Below are 19,660 nucleotides of genomic sequence, written 5' to 3' on the forward strand. Positions count from 1 at the left end.
ACGGCTAGGCGTCCCGATACATTTCTCCATATAGCATGCATGTAGATGCTGCAGGTGTCGAGGACGAGTTAAGCTCCATGGAAATGAGATCAACCAAGAACAAGATAATCTATTCACATGACCCAGTTAACTCAAATGATCTACTGTACTACTGAGACATTTTATTACTTCATTCTTTAATATCTCCTCCAAGCACTGACAAGAGATGATTCAAAGTGATTTCAATAATGAGATTCAGCCTGGCTGTTGCTTGTCTGAATAAAGCTCAGGGCAAGCTCGCCATCACATTATTTTCTATTCTGAGATTATTGTTCTACAAGGTGAACAAAATTAACAAAAAACACAACCTTTATTTGCTGAGGTTTTAATGGATTTTATTTCTTCCAGCTGGCCACTGCGACTCTCCGGATCCTATCGTCAATGGGCACATTAGCGGCGATGGCTCTAGTTACCGCGACACAGTGGTATACCAGTGCATGCTGGGATATCGGCTGATTGGCACATCAGTCAGAATCTGCCAACAAGACCATCGGTGGTCTGGAACAACACCTGTTTGTGTCCGTAAGTACATGCTATAACAAATACAGAACACTGTGTAATGATCTATACATCCTTCACACAGTGGCAGAAGCTGAAAAGTTACCAAGACAAATAAATATCATTAGACAAATGAACTAATTAGTCACAACATTAGCTACATAGGGCAATGTTGTTATTTTTATTTGTTCTTAAATAAAGTGGATTAGATTGTGTTTACCCCTGATCTTTCAATGACAAACATTTCTGCCCTCCCTACCTGCAGCCATCACTTGCGGTCACCCAGGCAACCCAGCCAATGGACGGACAAACGGCAGCGAGTTCAACCTCAACGACGTTGTCAACTTCACCTGTAATAAAGGTTACATCCTGAGTGGAAATGCACGCGCTCAGTGTCGACTCAACGGCCAGTGGAGCAGCCCCCTACCGGTCTGCAAAGGTCACAAACATATACAGTTAACACAGTCTACAAATGATTGCCTTGGGATGCATGTACTGTACATCAGAGCTATGCTGTTAGTGTAAGGGTGACATTTGAATACTGAATTTGAATACTGATATACAGTCAGCCCGTCATATATTTGATTATCATCATTTTCCTATATTGATAAAGTAGGACAAATGATATGCTTCTGCTGGCTCTGAGTGTGCATGATTAGATTTGCCATGGCAGACTTTTGATACAGATCCATTATTGGATCTCATTAATTGTGCAGGTGTATCTAATGTTGTGGCCAGTTCACAATCCACATACACACACGCCTAAGCACATTTCCAGGGATACATTCTCAGTTAACCATGCGTGGTTGTTACATTACCAACCTCCACGGACATTGTGGTGGTGTAGCAGCTATGATGTGCTAAAACGCGCACACACTCAGGCATTCTGCCCGGTCACGGGGACAGATTGATACAGCACAGTGGCTCACATGGGTCTTTCATTGAAGGGATTTATCCCTGCATGCTTGCTCTGTGCAGCTCCCTCACTTTTCTGCTTTCTCTCCCCCCCCCCCCCCCCCCCCCCGCCTCTCCCCTTTCATCAGCAGCTGTCAATTATGATGCTGAAACTTTCTTTGTTCCCCTAGGGAGCCCTCACACACACACTCATATACGTAATCCATGTCCTCATGGACGTGAATGGACATGAATGTCAGCCACCCCGGTGACATGTACAAGTAGAAAACAAAACGGAACTTTTTGACTGACATTAAGCCTTTTAGACTGTAATGAAGAAGGAATGGACACTAAATAATATACTTACCGGTAATGTAAGAGCGCTTTAAAAGTTAAAGCTGTACCTATGATGGCCGTCAGCCATTGACTCTTTTGATTTAAAAAAAAAAAAATAGCACAATGACGATTCATCTAGTAAATAATTATTGACACTTAATATGTAGAAGGGAGTATTAGGGCTACACTGAAAAGAAAAAAGATACTATGAAAATAAAGTTATATACATTTGTAATATAGGAATACGATATAATAATATATACATTTTATTCAATTACAATCAAGTTTGTATATTTCAAAGACAAACATTGATTTAACGGTAATATTATGAACAGAAACGTATACCTGCATTAAAATGAGGACTGCTAAGAATTTTACTGTATTATCCAATTTATGTATGACTGATCCATATTCTGTTGCATTTGGGTTTGTGTGGAGATTTTGACCTTCAGTCTTTATTGTCGTAATATTATGACTTTTACACAAGATTGGGTCCACAAGAACGAGACAAGATGAGATTTTAGCATTGATTTTAAGAAAAGTAAAAAGAAAAAATATTTTTTAGTTAACCGTGTCACAAAGCAATGCAGGTGCATTTTGAAATGAATATTGTCCCACAAATTGACGCTAAACGATATTATTGTCTACATTTTTTTAGACTAAATCAACCACTAATGTTCAGATAATTTATAATAATAGTAATAATAATATTAATATTTCCTTTAATGTGTCATCTTTCACTCTGTAAAGTTGGGAAAGTGCCGTTTGTGACATGTATTTTCTCACAGACAATTCTGTCATGTCAAACGTTTTGCAGCGTTTCTTTTGCGATGACTTGCTGTGAATGAGCACCATTTTGGGTTGTTCTGTTTGTATTTACTTTGGCGACCGAACGTCTCAGTGGGTGTTGACTGTCGGGACAAAGGCTCCGCATCTCGATGTGTAGTTTTTTTCCCAGATGGGAAAACTGTGTCGGATGGATGTGTTTGAAATGGGCATGAAAAGAAATGAAATGGGCAATATGTTTGAATGTGGCCACCGCTTTTGAATAAATGTGGGACACTGGCTCGTTCGTGTGGAAGGGCTCACCTTGCTCATTATTAATATTCCCACAATTGGGCTGTGGCATTTGGCTTTGAAAGCATCTTTTCCCCCCCGTTACCTTACATTGCTCCTCACTAAGCTGCACTCTTTTGCTGTGTGTCAGTGTGTGCCTGCTAGCGACTGTATGACTGACGAGAGGTCTCACTCTGTTTGCCGTGGAATATATGTAAGAAGTGTATGAAGAGCCTAAGTGCTGTACCAATGCACAGAGTTAATCCGCTTCCCGTCTGTTGGGGGACGAGAGACGAAGAAAACAGACAACCTTGCACATGGCAATGTATGGAGGCCAGCAAAATGATCAAGTTCATTTTCATGTATCGTGCGGTTCATTTATTTATTGTCTTAAGACTTTTTTTTCTTAACGAGAAATATTGGCAAGTCTTAATCTCACAAGATCTTGTGACACTCCTATTTGATATATCACGTAATTTGCACATAACTTAAAAGTTTGTAACATTTTCATTTGTTTGCCTCTCTACTGTAGTGGTAAACTGTTCCGACCCCGGGCACGTGGAGAATGGTGTTCGTCAGTCGGGCCTACGCTACCCAGAAGTCTTCAGCTACGGTGTAACAGTGGTTATCCACTGTAAAAGAGGCTTCTTCCTGCTGGGCTCGGCGCTCCTCACGTGCCAACATGATGGACGCTGGGACAGACCCACCCCTCGATGCTTGGGTGAGTATGGATCAGGGGTGTCCAAAGTGTGGCCCAGTTGCGGCTCTTGGCCGGTTTTTCACCGGCCCCCTGCACATTTTAAATATACAAAAAAAACAAGAAACATGGAAAAAGAGTAGTCGTTTTACGAGAATAAAGTAGAAATATTTCATAAAGTAATAATATTTGTAAATAAAAATGTGTACATTTTTACAACAAAACTTTTACGATCAATTTCACAATAATTTCCGCAATAATGTTTGCAATATTAGAAACAAAACAAAGAATACATTTGCAATTTTTGGAAAATTAGGTTGGGAAAAAGTTGGGAAATTACAAGAATAAAGTAAGTATTATGGGAATAAAGTCAGTGTTATGAAAAAGAATACAATGAAAACAGGTGAAACATTTGTCAAATTGAAAAACCATAGCAAACGTTGGTTGGTTTATCAATGTGGCCCCCATATAATTTGCTTTTACCCAGCCTCACCACCCTTCACTGGGAAAAGTTTGGACACCCCAGATGATTAACCTTTTAGAGAGCACTCATTGAAATACTCATATAAATACAAATGTCTGTCTGATTCCATGTATAAACAGACTCTCACAGGGCAATTTGATTCATTAACATGAATGTAAGATAATGAATTTATTTAATCAATGTCTACACTGAAACAAATACAAACTTTAGTGATTGTGTTGTGTTGTATGAGAAGACACAATGATAAATATAAAGAAAGGCCAGACTGATAAAGATTCAAGTCTGATAGAGATTAGAGTGGATTGGAACAGAGAGAACATGTCTAATTCTGAAAGGCCAACGAGACTTGAGAATGAGAACACAGCCGCGGGGTTGAAGAAATGAGGAATGGGACAAAGAGGGCAAGATAGACGTGGACTCTGAGCATGGGGCATTACATTCCAGGAACAAGGTCTTATCACAAAATTGGGGGGGGAGAGTGAGGCGGGTGACCGAGGGGAAAGGAGAGGATGGAGTAATCCGACTTGGGCTTGGTGTCGCAGGACCAATTGTTTGGCAGAAATAGAAAATGGAGGGCAGTTTCATATCTGTGTCGTCCAGAGAGTTGTGCTACATGACCTCTGTAAAATGTCCATTTTTCAAAGATTGGAGATGAAAATAGAAGATTTTGTTGTCTGATGTGTGACACTTTGAAAGATTTGCAGGAGACCTCTTCAAAGACTAATAGGTTACTGTCTGAGGATTGGCGTTCAAGGGGAATTCATTTGGGATAAGTTATTGGTCCCTCACTGTCTCAGGCAGACTTGCTTTTTGGAGAAAACTTTAGGCTACATTGTGCATTGGAATACACCTGGCTAAACCAGTGGTTCTCAGTTATTTTCTGTCATGCCTCTCCCCTTGGGAACACAATTTTTGAACTAGATGTCTAATTAGTTGTTATATTCATCATGTCGCCATGTAAATTTCTAATGCTGAACGCTAGCACGTATATGGGATTTCCAATGCAAATAACCACCGAACTAGCGCATTGGTTTAAAAGAAATTAGTTTTATGTTGAATGTCAGAGAAATGATTTGTATCTCATGTCAGTCATAATTGACATGCTTTATTTCTGTGTGTTCAGTTTTATGGTGCTTCCTGGTAAAGGCTCGGAAATGGAACTCAACCTGTTATCAGTCTGCTGAGCTAGCATGTATAGAGACCAGGCATTAGCCTCTTGGACCCCCCCTCCCCTGACACCTATATTTGAGAAGCACTGAGATAACCAAAGCTGTTACCCTGGTAGCCTCACAAGGAGTGTGTGTTCTGTTGTATTGGGCTGTAGAGCTTCCACTGTGTTATGATGACATGATGCCACATATTTGCTTGTTACCATATTTATTTAGTTCATGTGTTATCATACACACACACACATAAACCATACTATCTCCCCTGTCAACCTCTTCCTCTTCCTCCCTCCGGCAGTGACCCAGCGATAGCACTTAATGCAGAAGTGGAGGCGATCCACACTTGGATACATTCCCGTGTACATTAACACTCCCTCACCCTCCTTTCACCCTCTCTCTGTCTCTGCAGCCATTTCTTGTGGTGACCCTGGTTTGCCCCCAAGCGTGGTCTTGTCTGGGACGCGCATCTGGACGTACGGCTCTGTGCTGCAATACTCATGTCTGCCAGGGGGGGTGCTGGTGGGCAATGCTACACGCCACTGTCAAGAGGACGGCACTTGGAGTGGGGCGCCGCCCTACTGCACTGGTAAAATCACTCAAGTTGTATACCTTTTCATCCCAAGCTGCAGAGAAGTTTTCAGATTTAGTTGGTTACAAAAATACAAACAGTAAGACAGTTTTTTGTGTGCATAGCAGGTTTTTTTTCTAACTCTCACTGGGTCACCGCTTCTCCCAGCAGCACAGCCATTCAAATCAATGCCAGAAGGGAAATGCGCTGTATATCATCGGATCTGATGATAGCATCAAAGCAAACACCATTTCTCAAACAAAAAAAAAAAGTCCAGAGCGAGTTTATCTGCACATTGTAAAAAGTTGCCCATAAATCTAAAAATAATCAAAACAATGAAATGAACCAAAAAGCGGAATAAAATAGAATAAATCAAATTTGGAAAAAATGAATAAATCAGTACACTGAGGGTGATGCTCGCAGGATGATATATTTGCAGGAGGCCTTTGCTCTTGCTCATAATATTTTGAATATGTTACTTTGTTGCTTGCCAATAGCATACCAAACACATGTACCACAACGTTTGAAAGGGCTTTTTAATCTCATTATGTGATATAGTTTCACTAATTCAAAACCAAGACAATGACCAGTTTTGAGTACCTACAACAATGGCCACAATGTGTCCTACACTTGTGTAACTCCAGATGAACAAACTTGGATAACTTTTAATGAAAGTGAAAAAGAGTTTATCCTGGCTTGGCATACCTGTGTGAGGTATAGGAAGGAGAACAAGGAGGTAGGAAACTCATGTTGTCAAGTATAGCTATTATGCACACCTCATAACACTACAACTGATCATTTCCAAAGCCAGCGTCAACTGTCTCAACAGCCGGAACGTAATAAGCTCGCTCGGCTGGCCTCGGACCAGAAGGCCCAGCGGGGCAGAATCCATCCTACAGCTGGAGAACCTCATTGAGATGCGCGGCGCCGCGTTGGGAGCTCTTAAACTCACAAATCCCTACCGGTGGAATTTAAGCTCCTAAAGTTGTGACACGCTCAGCGCTTTCACTGCTAGAACAATTTTAGCCTAGCCGAAATGCAAAGTTATGCTAGTTTGTGTGGGAGTCTCACTAAGGGTTTCCAACTCCCTGAAAAATAAATAAGGGACACCGAGTTGGCAGGACTGGCCAGCATGATTGCTTTTTTGTTCTTTTCTTGCCTTTTTTATTTGTGTGAAACGATTTTTGTACTATTTGACTTTTGACTTGAATTTAATTGGATGCATGTTTAGTGCAAAATATAAAATAAAATGAACGGAATAAAATAAATGCCTTTCTGAAATAGAAATATTTCCTGCTTAAGAGAATAAAAACACATAGTTGTCTTTACCAGACCTTTGTCTTGCTTCATTTAAAACTGTATAAATTCAGTGGACACACTGTGGGCCAGATCTACTAAATGTTTACGTGTATAAATACACGTGCAATACACGTGGATAGCACGTGCAAAGCTGATCGACTAACAGCATGCACCGAGGATGACGCAAAATAGCACTCGCAATCCATTTTACATGTTGTCTTCATGAACATTCCGAATAGATGCAGGTTATTAGAATGCACGAACTACTGGGAGGAGGAGATGCAACGTAATAATGTAACATTTTAGCACCCGCAATCTAATCTAGCAAACATGAAGCAGTTTTTGGTGGGTGTTTTTGCATCTGAAAGGCGCTTGCAAACTGGCTCAGGACTGTCAGAAATAAGAATTTGTTGGCATATTTCAGTGACATATACACTGCATTGAATGAGCCATATCCAAACTGGGCCACTTGGGGGTGAAAAAAATCGGAATTGTGTCACTTGAACCATGAGAGAGAAAAAAGTGTGTGTACGTGTGGCTGTGCACCTTTCCGGACTGTTGGAATGCTTGGGACATTAACGCTAACTATCTTTGCTCACGAAAGGTTTGAGTCCAGGGATGTGCGGGGACACGGGGGTCCCTCCCCACGGTGGCCGTTTAGGAGGAGAGGAGTTTAAAACCAAGAGCCTGCTGCGTTTTAGCTGCGAGGCGGGATACAATCTGATTGGCTCCGCTGAGAGGACGTGCCTCCACAACGGCACCTGGAGTGGAACGCAGCCCGTTTGTCAAGGTGAGCGAGCACAGCAGCAAGCATTTACACAGCGGACCTGCAGTGATGGGAAAGACTCTCACTTTACGGAGGGGGGCTTATTATAGAATCGGCTAACATTTGCTAGCGGTAAATATTGAATACTATTCTTCTGCATTTGTTTACTTAGACATATTTTACCTTCCTGATACTCAATCATGCGCCCTGTATGTGAGAAATGAACTATGCAACAGTGGCGGGTGGTGCATTTTATACCTGGACACTTCAGTGGGAACTTACACAACCCAATCCACCTCTCAATACTACCACTATCACGTTGCGATTATACAAACCATCAATAATGTACAAAAACGCAATATAACAAAGTGAGACATTAGAGAATTGGGGAAGAATACCATTATTATTAGAGCAAGTCACCCAGTTAACCCTTGATCTTCCAATATATTGTCTCTAAACAACTCCAAACTCCGTTTCGCTACAACATCATCTGGAGAAGTTCACATTCAGTATTTATGTAATAACATGATAAAAACAAAATTAAATAAATATGTTGAACTCACCACTCACTTGTAAGCACTGGTGGCAGGTTGAGAAAATTAAGCGACCGAAGCTTTGCAGTTCCTTACGATGTGTAGTTTTTCTGGAAAAGTCCTCCTTCAAAATGAATTTTTAAGAATGTCTGACACAAAGTGAGTCTATTCTTCTCCTCCATCGGCCGTTGTAGGAGACCTTTCTTCTTCTGTCTTTTGGTACGCATCACTGCCACGTTGTGCTTGTCGAACATTGTTTTGCTCTGATCAACCAATCAGACGGAATCGGACGGAAAAATACTGATGTTATTGTTGGCCAGCTAGATGACTCCGTAAAGCAATCCAGAAATTGGATTGGTTAAAGAAACAGTACAATAGAGGGAAAGGCTTTTTGAGACGTCATCTGTACTTCTGTGAAGAAGCCGTCGGACGTTTCGCTCCTCATCCGAAGAACTTCGGACGAAGCTCTTTGGTGTCGGAGCTTGTGTCGGAGCGGTGTCGGACGTTTCGCTCCTCATCAGTGTCGGAGCGGTGTCGGACGTTTCGCTCCTCAAGCTCTTCGGATGAGGAGCAAAACGTCCGACACCTTCTTCACAGAAGTAGAGATGACGTCTCAAGAAGTCTTTCCCTCGATGGACAACTCCTGTACGACTGAGAGCCTACACAGACAAACAGTACCATAGTTAATATTTAAGTGATATTGGGCCAGCACTCCAGATTCTGAAGGCCCTGGGCAAATTAGATTGACATGGCAACACATTATATATAATTAATACAATTCAATAAATTAACTAATACAGTTTCATGGAACAAATACTAGAATTTAAGTTGTAAATGTAGGTCAGTGCTTCTGATAGTGTTTAGGCCAGCAGACACCGCTATGCAGCATTTATCATCATTATCATTTATTTATCTTTGTCAGTATTTTCCTCTGGATGTCAAGCCAGTCTTGGTTAAATGCTCTTCTAACCAAAATATGAAGGAGTGCAAATTTTGTGTAAACCGCTCGCCCTTCATGAAATAGGACTTAATTATTCTGAAATGTACAGTATGTAAAAATGAATCAGCTTAGCCTCCCAAGTTGAGCAACTTAATCTCTTCTTTGATGAATACAGTCGCATCCAGTCACTTGGCGTGCTAGTCCTAGTAAGCCTCTAATTCTTGCTACATATGCTGTACATTATTGTGTAATGAGCACATAATTTTTGACGGAATCATAAACCTGTTGAAGAATTCATCCAAAGGGTCAAACTACTGTATAATAGTAACTACATGTGTTATGCATCAGGTCATTGGGCATGACGCTGCAGCAGCTTGATGCTCATTTGGAGAGTAACAAGAAAAACTACTGAGGTGTGTGTGTGTCCTAGATACGGAGGATTTCAGCTTCTGACTGCACTGGATTTCCCACCCTGTGCTAACAAAGGGATCCCTATACAACAGCAGTTTTCAAAGAGGCTCCTTAAACCCTTGAGAGTTTAGAGGAAATTAAAGTGGGTCCTTGTAGCCTGTGGAGAAAAGGAAGCAGAATTAATTCCCTATTCTCACTGACAATGTAATCTGAATAAAACACTGCTGAAGTTTACCCCAGTAGGTTATGAGACAGACGCAGACAGACAGACAGACAGACAGACAGGTCGGTCGGTCGGTCGGTCGGTCGGTCGGTCGGTCGGTCGGTCGGTAGACAGACAGACAGACAGACAGACAGATAGAGAGACCTAATTTAGGTGTATAAATTCTTAATCATAAATGTTTAGGACTGTCAGTAGGTTGTTATACAAACTCAGTTTTCTCAAAAAGGACACAGTTGAGTGTTTTCTTCTGTCTTAAGCTCTGAGCCGCAGGCCAACTTCTCTGCACCAATCCTTCACGAGAAATGCATAAATAAAATGATCATTCATTTTCATTATATTTCTTTTATATTTCTAAAATGCCCATATGTGCCCCCCCCCCTCCCCCCTCCCCCTCACACGCACACATGTACAATATATAGTGCCTGCTTGCAAGTTAGCCCAAGAATCTGTTTAGGTGACACTAAGTCTTTGTGTCTGTTTTCATTAAACTAATGGTGGTTAAAGCTGAATCAGTAAGACTATGGCATCTATCACTGACACAAAGAGATCCATGCATCCAGTCCACAATATTGTTCTTGGCTGTAGGCAGACCACACACACACAAACAGCAAGACAGCAGTACGCAGTCTTCCTTGATGTGCCACATATTGATGTTTCCCATCAATAGGTGTTCAGTTGTTAGCTGGCATGTTCTCATTAGTGAATTCGTTGTGGTGGCTTGCTAATTCTTCACTGTTCTTTTCATGTTCAGCATGGCTCCATGGATCTCCAGTTGCCATAGCTCTCCCAAGAGCGCTGTGTCCGCTTTGAAAAATGTTTTTTTTCCTAATTGAATGGTGCAAAGTAGGCCTAAATATCCAAACAGTTCCCGCACTGAAAAAAATATTAGACAAGACAGTTGTTTACCCTGCAAAGACAAAGACGCAATGTTAATGCCTCTATCACACAGCGTGATCTTAGCAAGGATAACAGGCTGCAAAGCTTGCAGACAAAATAGCATCAGTGCACTGCAGCATCAAATGCACAGACTGTCAAATTTGAATACATTTGCTGGGCGTTTGTTTTCCCCAAAATTATATATACAGACTGTCTCATAAGCAGCTTGTATTTTAGAGCTGTTGGATTTGTCTCTGTCATCCTGTGCAGTCACTGCAAGAATTCACTCACCAGACACAAAATTAAGTTTAGATAATGAAATAGATCTGATACATACATTAGCTCAATCAAAAATTCAGCATTTATAAAGTTGTAAGATCAGCCTGAGCACACAGTCACCAATGAAGTCAAGGTGGTAACAATGTCATCCTGAACCAGCATTCCTTCAAGATGCATGTGGGAAAACTTGTAATAAGATCCCACAGAATAACAAATGACTAAGGGTGCACTCATTCTGGGCCGGTTCTTCGTCAGGACTCCCCCTCCTTTTCATGTTGCCCACTGGGCCCACTCACACTGATGTGGACTAATTCTGTGTGTTTCAGCACTTGATAATACATAGCTGTTTTAATTCAGCTTTCCTGATTTTCAGGAAAATCACTATTTTGAGTCGTCCTGTTTAATTCTCTTTTGTAAGGTGGTGATTATCAATAACTGGTGGGAGGAACATCCACATGAATTATATGGCAAAAGCTGCACGCCTGCGTGTGCTCGTGCATGAGGAAGCGTACCATGGGCTTTGACTTTGTGGATTATTTATTTTGCATGCTTTTTGTCAATTATCTCAAGACCTTGTGGTTATTTATACGATGCAAAGTGGCTGTCAACAATTACTGGGGGGAGGAGTGATGAAACTGAATACACAGTCAACCCTCGCTACATCGCACTTAAGATTTTGCGGCTTCACTCTATAACGCGTTATCAAAAATTGTTTATTTATAAATCATGCTGTTTTGTGTTTGTCAAACACTATGTATATTGAATCAAATTGTATGGATTTTTTGTCTAAATTAAGCATTTTCAAGCATAAAAATTGCTAAATGAAGTGATATAGTAGCAGACTGTTACACCCACGGTGTAAGAAGGAGAGGTTCCGCAGGTCCTTCATACCGACCGCTGTCAGGCTCTACAACACCTGCACCACCTGAACCATGTTGTAGTCAATATGTATTCTTTACTTGCGTATCTTGCTTGCTGCTGTAACAAGTGAATTTCCCTGCTGTGGGATAAATAAAGTGCAATACAATAAAATACAATATACAAATATAAGGCAATGGGAAGAATTTTTTTTATTTATTATTTATTGTTTATGTGGTGTGGACATCACAATTACATCGGACAGACCAGATGCATTGTTGGAGTGTTTTAGCACATGTGCTAATGCACAACAGGAGGCTTAATTACCACAGGAGGCTTTGAAATGATAAAACATTAAAAGTAACAAAACTAAAAGGAGAGAACAAATGATAATAAAATGAAATAAAAAAATAAAATGTAGTCTACAGTTACATTCCAACAATAAAAAGAGGCAGTTTTGCAGATGAAATACACGACACGTGATTATTTAGACAGTTAAAAAACAGTTTAAGAGGAAGCATTCAAAGACACTATGAATGCTATGTAGTGTTCTGCACTGGTCGCTAGGTATCAGTAATGTTACTGTAATATTCGGTGAGTTACCCAAACACCAGACTTGGTCGCCTGACAACAGAATCTCTTTTCAGGTTTGAATTATCTCACAACAGCCAAAATAATCCCTAATAAAAACACGAGCTACCGTTACAGCTGTAACCCACACCAAGCTAAAACTCAACTCTGAATCCCCAACATCACTTCCTGTCCGCCCGCCACTCAGCTCTCCTCTTCACCGGAACTCATTAAAAGCAACACACACAAGCACATGTCTTAATTCTTAAATGGCTTATTTTCTGTTATTATGTCAACTACATTAGGTAATACAAATGGGAAGTTGACTAAAGATGTTTTGTTTTATGGTTAGATGACTCTAATAATGTTAAAAAAAAACATATTTAGAAGGTCATAAACAGATGTTCTATGCTCTAACTATGGAAATATTTCATTTATAAATAAGGCGGGAATTCACTAGAACCAGTTAACTGTAGGTTCAATCGCGTTGGGCCCAGGACCACTTCTTCCAACCATGCTTGAGCACAGATGGAAGCATTCATATTGTCAAAGGAACTAGAATTTCAAGTGTCAAATTGCCAAGTTTGAGTACACCCTAAATTGTGACCACACAGAGTAACCAAAATATTAAAAACATCCTTGACTGTGACAAAATGTGTTTCTTTACGACAAAATACTACCACAGCAATAACTAAATAATTGTTGAATTAATACTTTGTTGACAGTATCAATCAAAACTGAGCATATATATGTTCTATCTGTTATTTTTCATAAAAATCTCCTTAGTTTGTGCAGGGGTACCTAATGTTATGTCTGGCTAGTGAATAACAGCTGCTAATGCAGCATATTTTTGTTTCAAGCTAAACCAACAAGGAGCAGTTACAAATCGCTGTGGACACTGTAGGTGTGTTAGCCTCTAGCCCACTTCTAAAATACTGCACCGTCTGCTATTCAATGGTGGGAATCTATCCAACAACCCTTAATTATTAATTAGCCTAACTACCTCAAGGACGTCGTTTTTGTCATTTCCAGCTGGCTCCGGTGATAATCTCATTATTGCAGACAACACAGATGATCTGCCCTGAGTGACAGCAAGACAGTACTGCACACGCTGACGTTGTCACAATGATTAATCGCCACTATGTCTTCACTTCTTAGCTGTATCTTGTGGCAACCCCGGCACCCCGGCCCATGGCAGGATCGTCTTCAATGATGGCATCACCTTCGGCAGCTCGGTGGCTTACGCATGCTGGGAAGGGTTCAAAACATCGGGCCTGACCACCAGACACTGCACAACGAATGGGACGTGGACGGGACAACCTCCAGACTGCACTGGTAGGAGATTTAATTGATTAAAAACTGTGTTTCGTCTCAGTTTGTTGCTTGTTTTAGACAGCACTGCTTCAAAAGAGACCCAAAGACGGTAGGGGGGGGAAGGAGGAAAAGAGAGTGGAAGATGAATGAATTGAGGGGAGTTTGTGCTTGTGCTTAAGAAGTTTCTGTGAGAAAGTTGAGTAGGAGGACAAGGTTGAGGGTCAGGAAGTGAAAAGTTATAAATAAAAAATATAGAGATGATAAGAATGTGCAAATCAGAGTACAGTAATATTTCTCGAACTTTTTCCGCTCAAGACCAGAATGTTTCATTTGCTTCCTGCCCGAAAGTTAAAACAAATCTATTTAATCTAGGGATGCTCCGATCAGGGTTTTATGCCGCTGATTCCGATATCGATCATCCAGGACTGAAATCAGACGACACTGATACCGATCACATGGATTATTTTCAATTTATTTATAAGAAGTGCTATTGGCCAGGGATGTGGTATAAAGGGGAAGTCAGGACAATTACAAGGTGGCTTAACTGTCAGCGTCTCAAAAAGGCCGCACCCCTGCTACTGGCTATATGATATGAAAATGAAAACAGTAAAATCACCTTATTTTAGACAAAAACATATTGAACTTACCTTTTGAAGGGAACATATATCACTGCATGGTGAAACTTCCAGAAGATGACACACCTTCTTTAAGGAGACTTTGGATGCGAGAGTACATTGGTGGAACTTCCAGGTACATGAGAAAGCACTCAGCAACTCGGTGTCTTCCGCTGCTGAGAAAGGCTGGTCACCTCGTCCGATGAATTCAATCAGTTTTCGGGTTGTTAGCTTAGCCTTCTGACTGTCACGCACATATGCGGGAGTCTTAGCCACATGGCTGCATTAGCTGCCGTTTGAATGATGATCACACCGTAAGCCTCGAAAACTCATCATACTCCATCAGTTTGTTCTTCAAATGCCGTTTTAAAGCGTTTTAACGTGCTAACCCCTCAAGATAGTTTCCGTGGTATGTGTTGGCAGTTAAGTTCCACACGGCAGACATGATTGTTATTGTTTTGTGGGAGGGGAAAGCGCCAAAGACGTAAGTTAGGTTAAGACACTACACTGCACTCCGTTTTTGTGATCGGCGTTGAAAGGCATTATCGGCATTTACCGATTTCGTGATTTTTCACAGCAGTTGGCCAATACTGATCAGTGGACGATTGATCGGAGCACCTCTAATTTAATCACGAAACCATTTTAACCTGATGTTCTCACACTTCCTGTAGTGATCAGTTGTGGAGACCCGGGGCCAATAGCCAACGGCGTCTATTTGGGACGCGAGTTCACTTTTAACCACACGGTGGCCTACCGTTGTAACCCGGGTCACCTTATGGATCCATCTGGACTGGGATGCAGTGTTTTACGCTGCACTAAAGATGGAACGTGGAACCAAACCAAACCCAGCTGTAAAGGTAATGAACTCTTACACCATCTTTTGCATCTTTTGTCTCGGTTTGCATACATTTTCCGGTTAGCGTGTTATTAATACACTGCATGAGTGAAACTGTGTCTTTTTATCACAAAATGTCCATGTTAGCATCTTGCTAATACATGGAAACAGAACCCAGGAGTCAGCTCAGTCGCCTGTCAATGATGTCATCAGCGGCTGACTCTGTAATTCATTCACTATCACATGTATGCCACAGGTCTTACCACAAAACACGTGGTTATAGTTTTGCAATTATAGATTTGCATGCACATAACAATTCAAAATGCATGTAAATACAAATGATGACAAATGAAAGGCATAAATGAATATTTAAGGTTACTTTTAGCTTAATTGAATACATGACTTTTGAAAATACACAATATGGCAGTGAGAACAACACAAACACCGCCTTTGTGTTCTGCCATGAGTTATTTTTTAAATTCCCCTTAAGTCTCTGCTTTTCTTTTGATCACAGCTCCAAAATAATTAAATATGCAGCCAAATAAAGTTGCAAATGCCAGCATTTGATAAAGAAGGTGAGACTGAATTCAAGAAATAAACCATGGAAAAACACAAAGGCGGTGTCTGTGTTGGCCTCACGGCCATGTAGTGTTTCTGGCAACAATCACATCTTCAATGAAGGTAAAAGTAATGTTAAATGTGAATTTATCGCTTTCATTTATCATTTATATGTATTTATATGCATTTTAAATTGTTTTCTCCACGTGAAACTATAGTTGTAAAACTACAAAGACGTGTTTTGTGTGAACATTTTTTACTTTCTGGAACTATTTTCTTATGGGAAAAATGGATTCAATTGACTTAAATTTCGGTTAGAGTCTGACCTTGTGGAACAGATGACTGATGCTAGCCAAGGTTCCACCGTACTTTAGATGTATTTTTAAGTTTTATTATTTTCCAATTACAAACACAAATAACTAAATCAAACTCTTAGCAAAAGTAAATGCACCATTTTAAAACATCAGGATATTTGATCATACTGAGATACATTTAAACCTCCATCGGCTGCCAGAAGTGTCCGTCAAATGTCCGTCCGTCTCCTCCATCTTTCACTTTGGTAGAACCGGCATCAGTGTCAACACGGGCCCTATTGTTACAAACTGAGGGGAACATGAAAAGGAAAATATACACATAGAGCATACAGTGATGACAGGAAAAAGATTACATTTACATTTTTTGCTGCTGAAACTGTTTGATATCGTTTTTTGTGCAATTTGTGTTTTTGTATATAAAACATGTCTCAGTGAAAGTTTTTCCCCACTCCTAAAAAAACTGTATTTGCAAATGTTTGTTTTTGATCAGACAGTAAAGGTACTTTTATGCACATCAAGCCTCGGATTTATAAGAATCTTGTCAATTGTCAATTTCTATGCTAAAATAACATTAAACTGAAAATGTGTCAACACCAATCGTATAACCAGATAAAGACTATGCAATGGTATTTTCGTGTAAACGTGTAATAAGACGTTTGCAGTGTGGGCTCGTGTAGTAAAATAACACCGTCCAATCATCGAGACAAGATAAAGTAACAACTTAAGTTCTGGTTTATTTCCAGAGCCACCCTTGTTCCCCACAAAAAACATAGGAAGAAAATGAAAATTAATCCATTAAACTAAAATGAGCCTGCGATTTTATAACAATTCATATTTAGAGTTTAGACCGCGGTGCTCAACAATATTAAAAGGAATGACTCTCCCTGCCATTTCATCCCACAAACACAAAATCTCCAGCTGGATGCTGCAGCTTTGAACCAAGATGAAAAAGCCAAGAAATCCGACAGAGAGACGATGCACAGAGAGGGGAAACAGAGAAGAGAGGAGATACTGTACTATAGGTATTGAAAATGAGAGAGAGGCAGGAAATCGAAAAAGAGAAAATTAGAGGGAGAGCGGAAGAACAAGCACAAAGAGGAAGTTAAGGGAAGCAAAAAGCAGTTCAAAAAATCCTCAGTGTTTCATTTCATCCCGTTTTGGAACTGCAGATTTCTCCCGCATGTACACAGATGGGGTGTGAGCAGCCTTGTTACTGAAGAGGCCTTTTCCCTCTTCATCCTCTCAGCATATAGTTGCCTTGAAGCAAGGCATCTAACTTTCCAGAAACAGTGCCTTCTCACCCTTTGTGTGTGTTTCTATGTGTGTGCACCTCAAAAACAAATTTCCCCTTCTGGGTTTAATAAAGAATCTCAAAAGGGCATTTTTAACGTGTGGACTGACAAGTAAAATCAATCAAGTGAGAGTTTGGAGGAAGAGGAGAAATTGAGTACTGAATATGTGAAGGGTTTGTGGGATTAAAGGGATGAAGGGGCGTGGCAGGAAGAACATTAGATAACTAAGCGCATAGGCCCATGCCAGGGGTTAGGTCATTTTTCCATAGAATTTAATGAAAGTGCGCCACAGTATAAATTGCCTTTTGTTATGAAAATCACTCAAGGTTATTTTTTTGTGTAATCCTGCTGAAGGGCAAACAAGCGCAGTGCAACCTCAAAATTTGAACAGGCTAAAGTTAGTCAAATTTGGAACCCAACAAATCGTCTTGTACAAAAACCCGAAGGTCGAACTTTCATACTGTCGTCATGCGTATCTCGCAAGACTAAAGATCGGAGAGCCTCGAAATAGATAACTTTGTTATTTTGCCCTTTTGAGTGATTACAGAAGGGTACCAGTGATGGGAAATCAGGGAAAATGTGATGATAACCATAGAACCACACATAACTTACAGTATTTCAGTTGCAGCACAGTGACAAAGAGGACGTTTTTGTTATATACGTCTCTGTTAGTACAATACGGTTTTTCAGGGATAGCATTGATAAAAATGTGTGTGAGAGTGTACATTGAAAATTCAGTTTACTGTGAAGAGACACACCTCCCAGGCACACACAATAATCCACCTCTGCAGGTTAGTCAGTGTGCCATGCGTCTGTCATCACATCGTTTCATTTTATTACAATAATTTTTGGTTTATTATACAGTTGTCCCTCGCAATATCGTAGTTTGATTATCACTCCATGACTATATTGTGTTTTTTCTTAAATTAATTAATAAATCATCTCTGTTTCATGGTAGACTATGGTCTATTATTCGTCAAAACATATTGAAATACAAATGATAGGTAGCATTGCGGTCATTAGGCGACAAAACCAGAAAAGTGTGCTGACATCTCCCGACTTCAACTCAGACTGGGAGAGGTAGAACTCATCGAAGTAAATGAATTATAAGTGCCAACAGCCGTTAGCAAGGCAAATGTAAACGGCTAACTGCCGAAGCTCAAGGTGGTTGCTTAGCAACAATGCAGAGAAAAAAACTATTTCATTCATGCACGGAGCGCTCGGGTCCAGATACCCCGGAAAGGGCACCCCTGGAAAGAATGCTACCACCAACAGAGCTGCTAACAGCCATGGGGCCACCCAAGAAGCAGGAAGACGGGGTGACATTTATGCCGTCTCAGACGTTGACTGACCCATGGGGAACTCTCACTATATAACGGCTTGAAGTGTCTTTTGATTGCGCAAATGAAAGAGCAGGAAATTTTGGATCATACGGCGCACAATGCGGCACAAGTACAACATGATCTGGAAAACCTAGAAAAACACATTGAAGCTGTAAAAAAGCGGAACGACAGCCTTCAAGAGGAGGTTAAACACCTGAGGGAGGCCTTGAGCGCCGCTCTTAAAAAAGATAATGAAGCAATAGAGAAAATCATTGAGCAAATGGAGAACACAAATGATGAAATGGATCAAAATTAAGCCTGTCACATAAACAATAAATTGTTTGATCGAACGATAAATAAAATGAAGTCAATAATTTTGCCGGCCTCGATTGATTGGCATGTGCATGCGTGCTTGTTTTCCTCTCTCTCCTGTCTCTTTACCACACAGGCTGGATGACAAGAGGTTTCACTCTGCATCTGTCTGGGTGCCTCTTTGTTCCAGTAGGTGAAGGCGGGGCTGCTAGTGAGTTGATACACAGAGTTCAAATTCGCCAGCTTAGCGTTAGCACAAGTTAGCATCATGAGCAATTAAATGCAAATATGAATAAAGGCACAAAACGATGGTTTTCAAGGCAAATGCCACAGCCCCAGTGTGGGAATATTTCGGTTTTAAACTGAAGTGACAAGGTGGGCACATGAACACCACCAAAACGGTATGTAGCATTTGCTGGAAAGTAGTGACGACGAAGAAGGGGAACACGACCAACTTGCATGAGCACCTCAAACACAAACATCCTGTCAAGTTTTCTCAACCGGGAAAAAAACTATTGTGCAGCAAAGCCTTTACCCGATGTCAATTGTCAATAATATCTATTATCAACAATAATTTGTAGGACAATTATTGTCCAGCAAAGTTAG

General features: G+C 40.6%; 1 protein-coding gene across 4 annotated transcripts in view; it reads left to right on the top strand.

Annotated features, from left to right (window-relative positions):
• The window catches only part of LOC129178114 (CUB and sushi domain-containing protein 1-like), a 493,613-nt gene that overhangs the window by 444,047 nt on the left and 29,906 nt on the right, over window positions 1–19,660 (top strand). For all 4 annotated transcript variants that reach the window (XM_054769950.1, XM_054769952.1, XM_054769951.1 and 1 more), the window contains 7 exons: window positions 388–561; window positions 803–976; window positions 3,356–3,544; window positions 5,580–5,756; window positions 7,642–7,827; window positions 13,652–13,828; window positions 15,093–15,278. In XM_054769950.1, coding sequence (XP_054625925.1) covers window positions 388–561; window positions 803–976; window positions 3,356–3,544; window positions 5,580–5,756; window positions 7,642–7,827; window positions 13,652–13,828; window positions 15,093–15,278 — 1,263 coding nt within the window. The remainder of the gene's footprint in view (window positions 1–387; window positions 562–802; window positions 977–3,355; window positions 3,545–5,579; window positions 5,757–7,641; window positions 7,828–13,651; window positions 13,829–15,092; window positions 15,279–19,660) is intronic.

This window comes from Dunckerocampus dactyliophorus, chromosome 3 (genome assembly GCF_027744805.1).
Source record: "Dunckerocampus dactyliophorus isolate RoL2022-P2 chromosome 3, RoL_Ddac_1.1, whole genome shotgun sequence".
NCBI classification, from domain to species: domain Eukaryota; kingdom Metazoa; phylum Chordata; class Actinopteri; order Syngnathiformes; family Syngnathidae; genus Dunckerocampus; species Dunckerocampus dactyliophorus.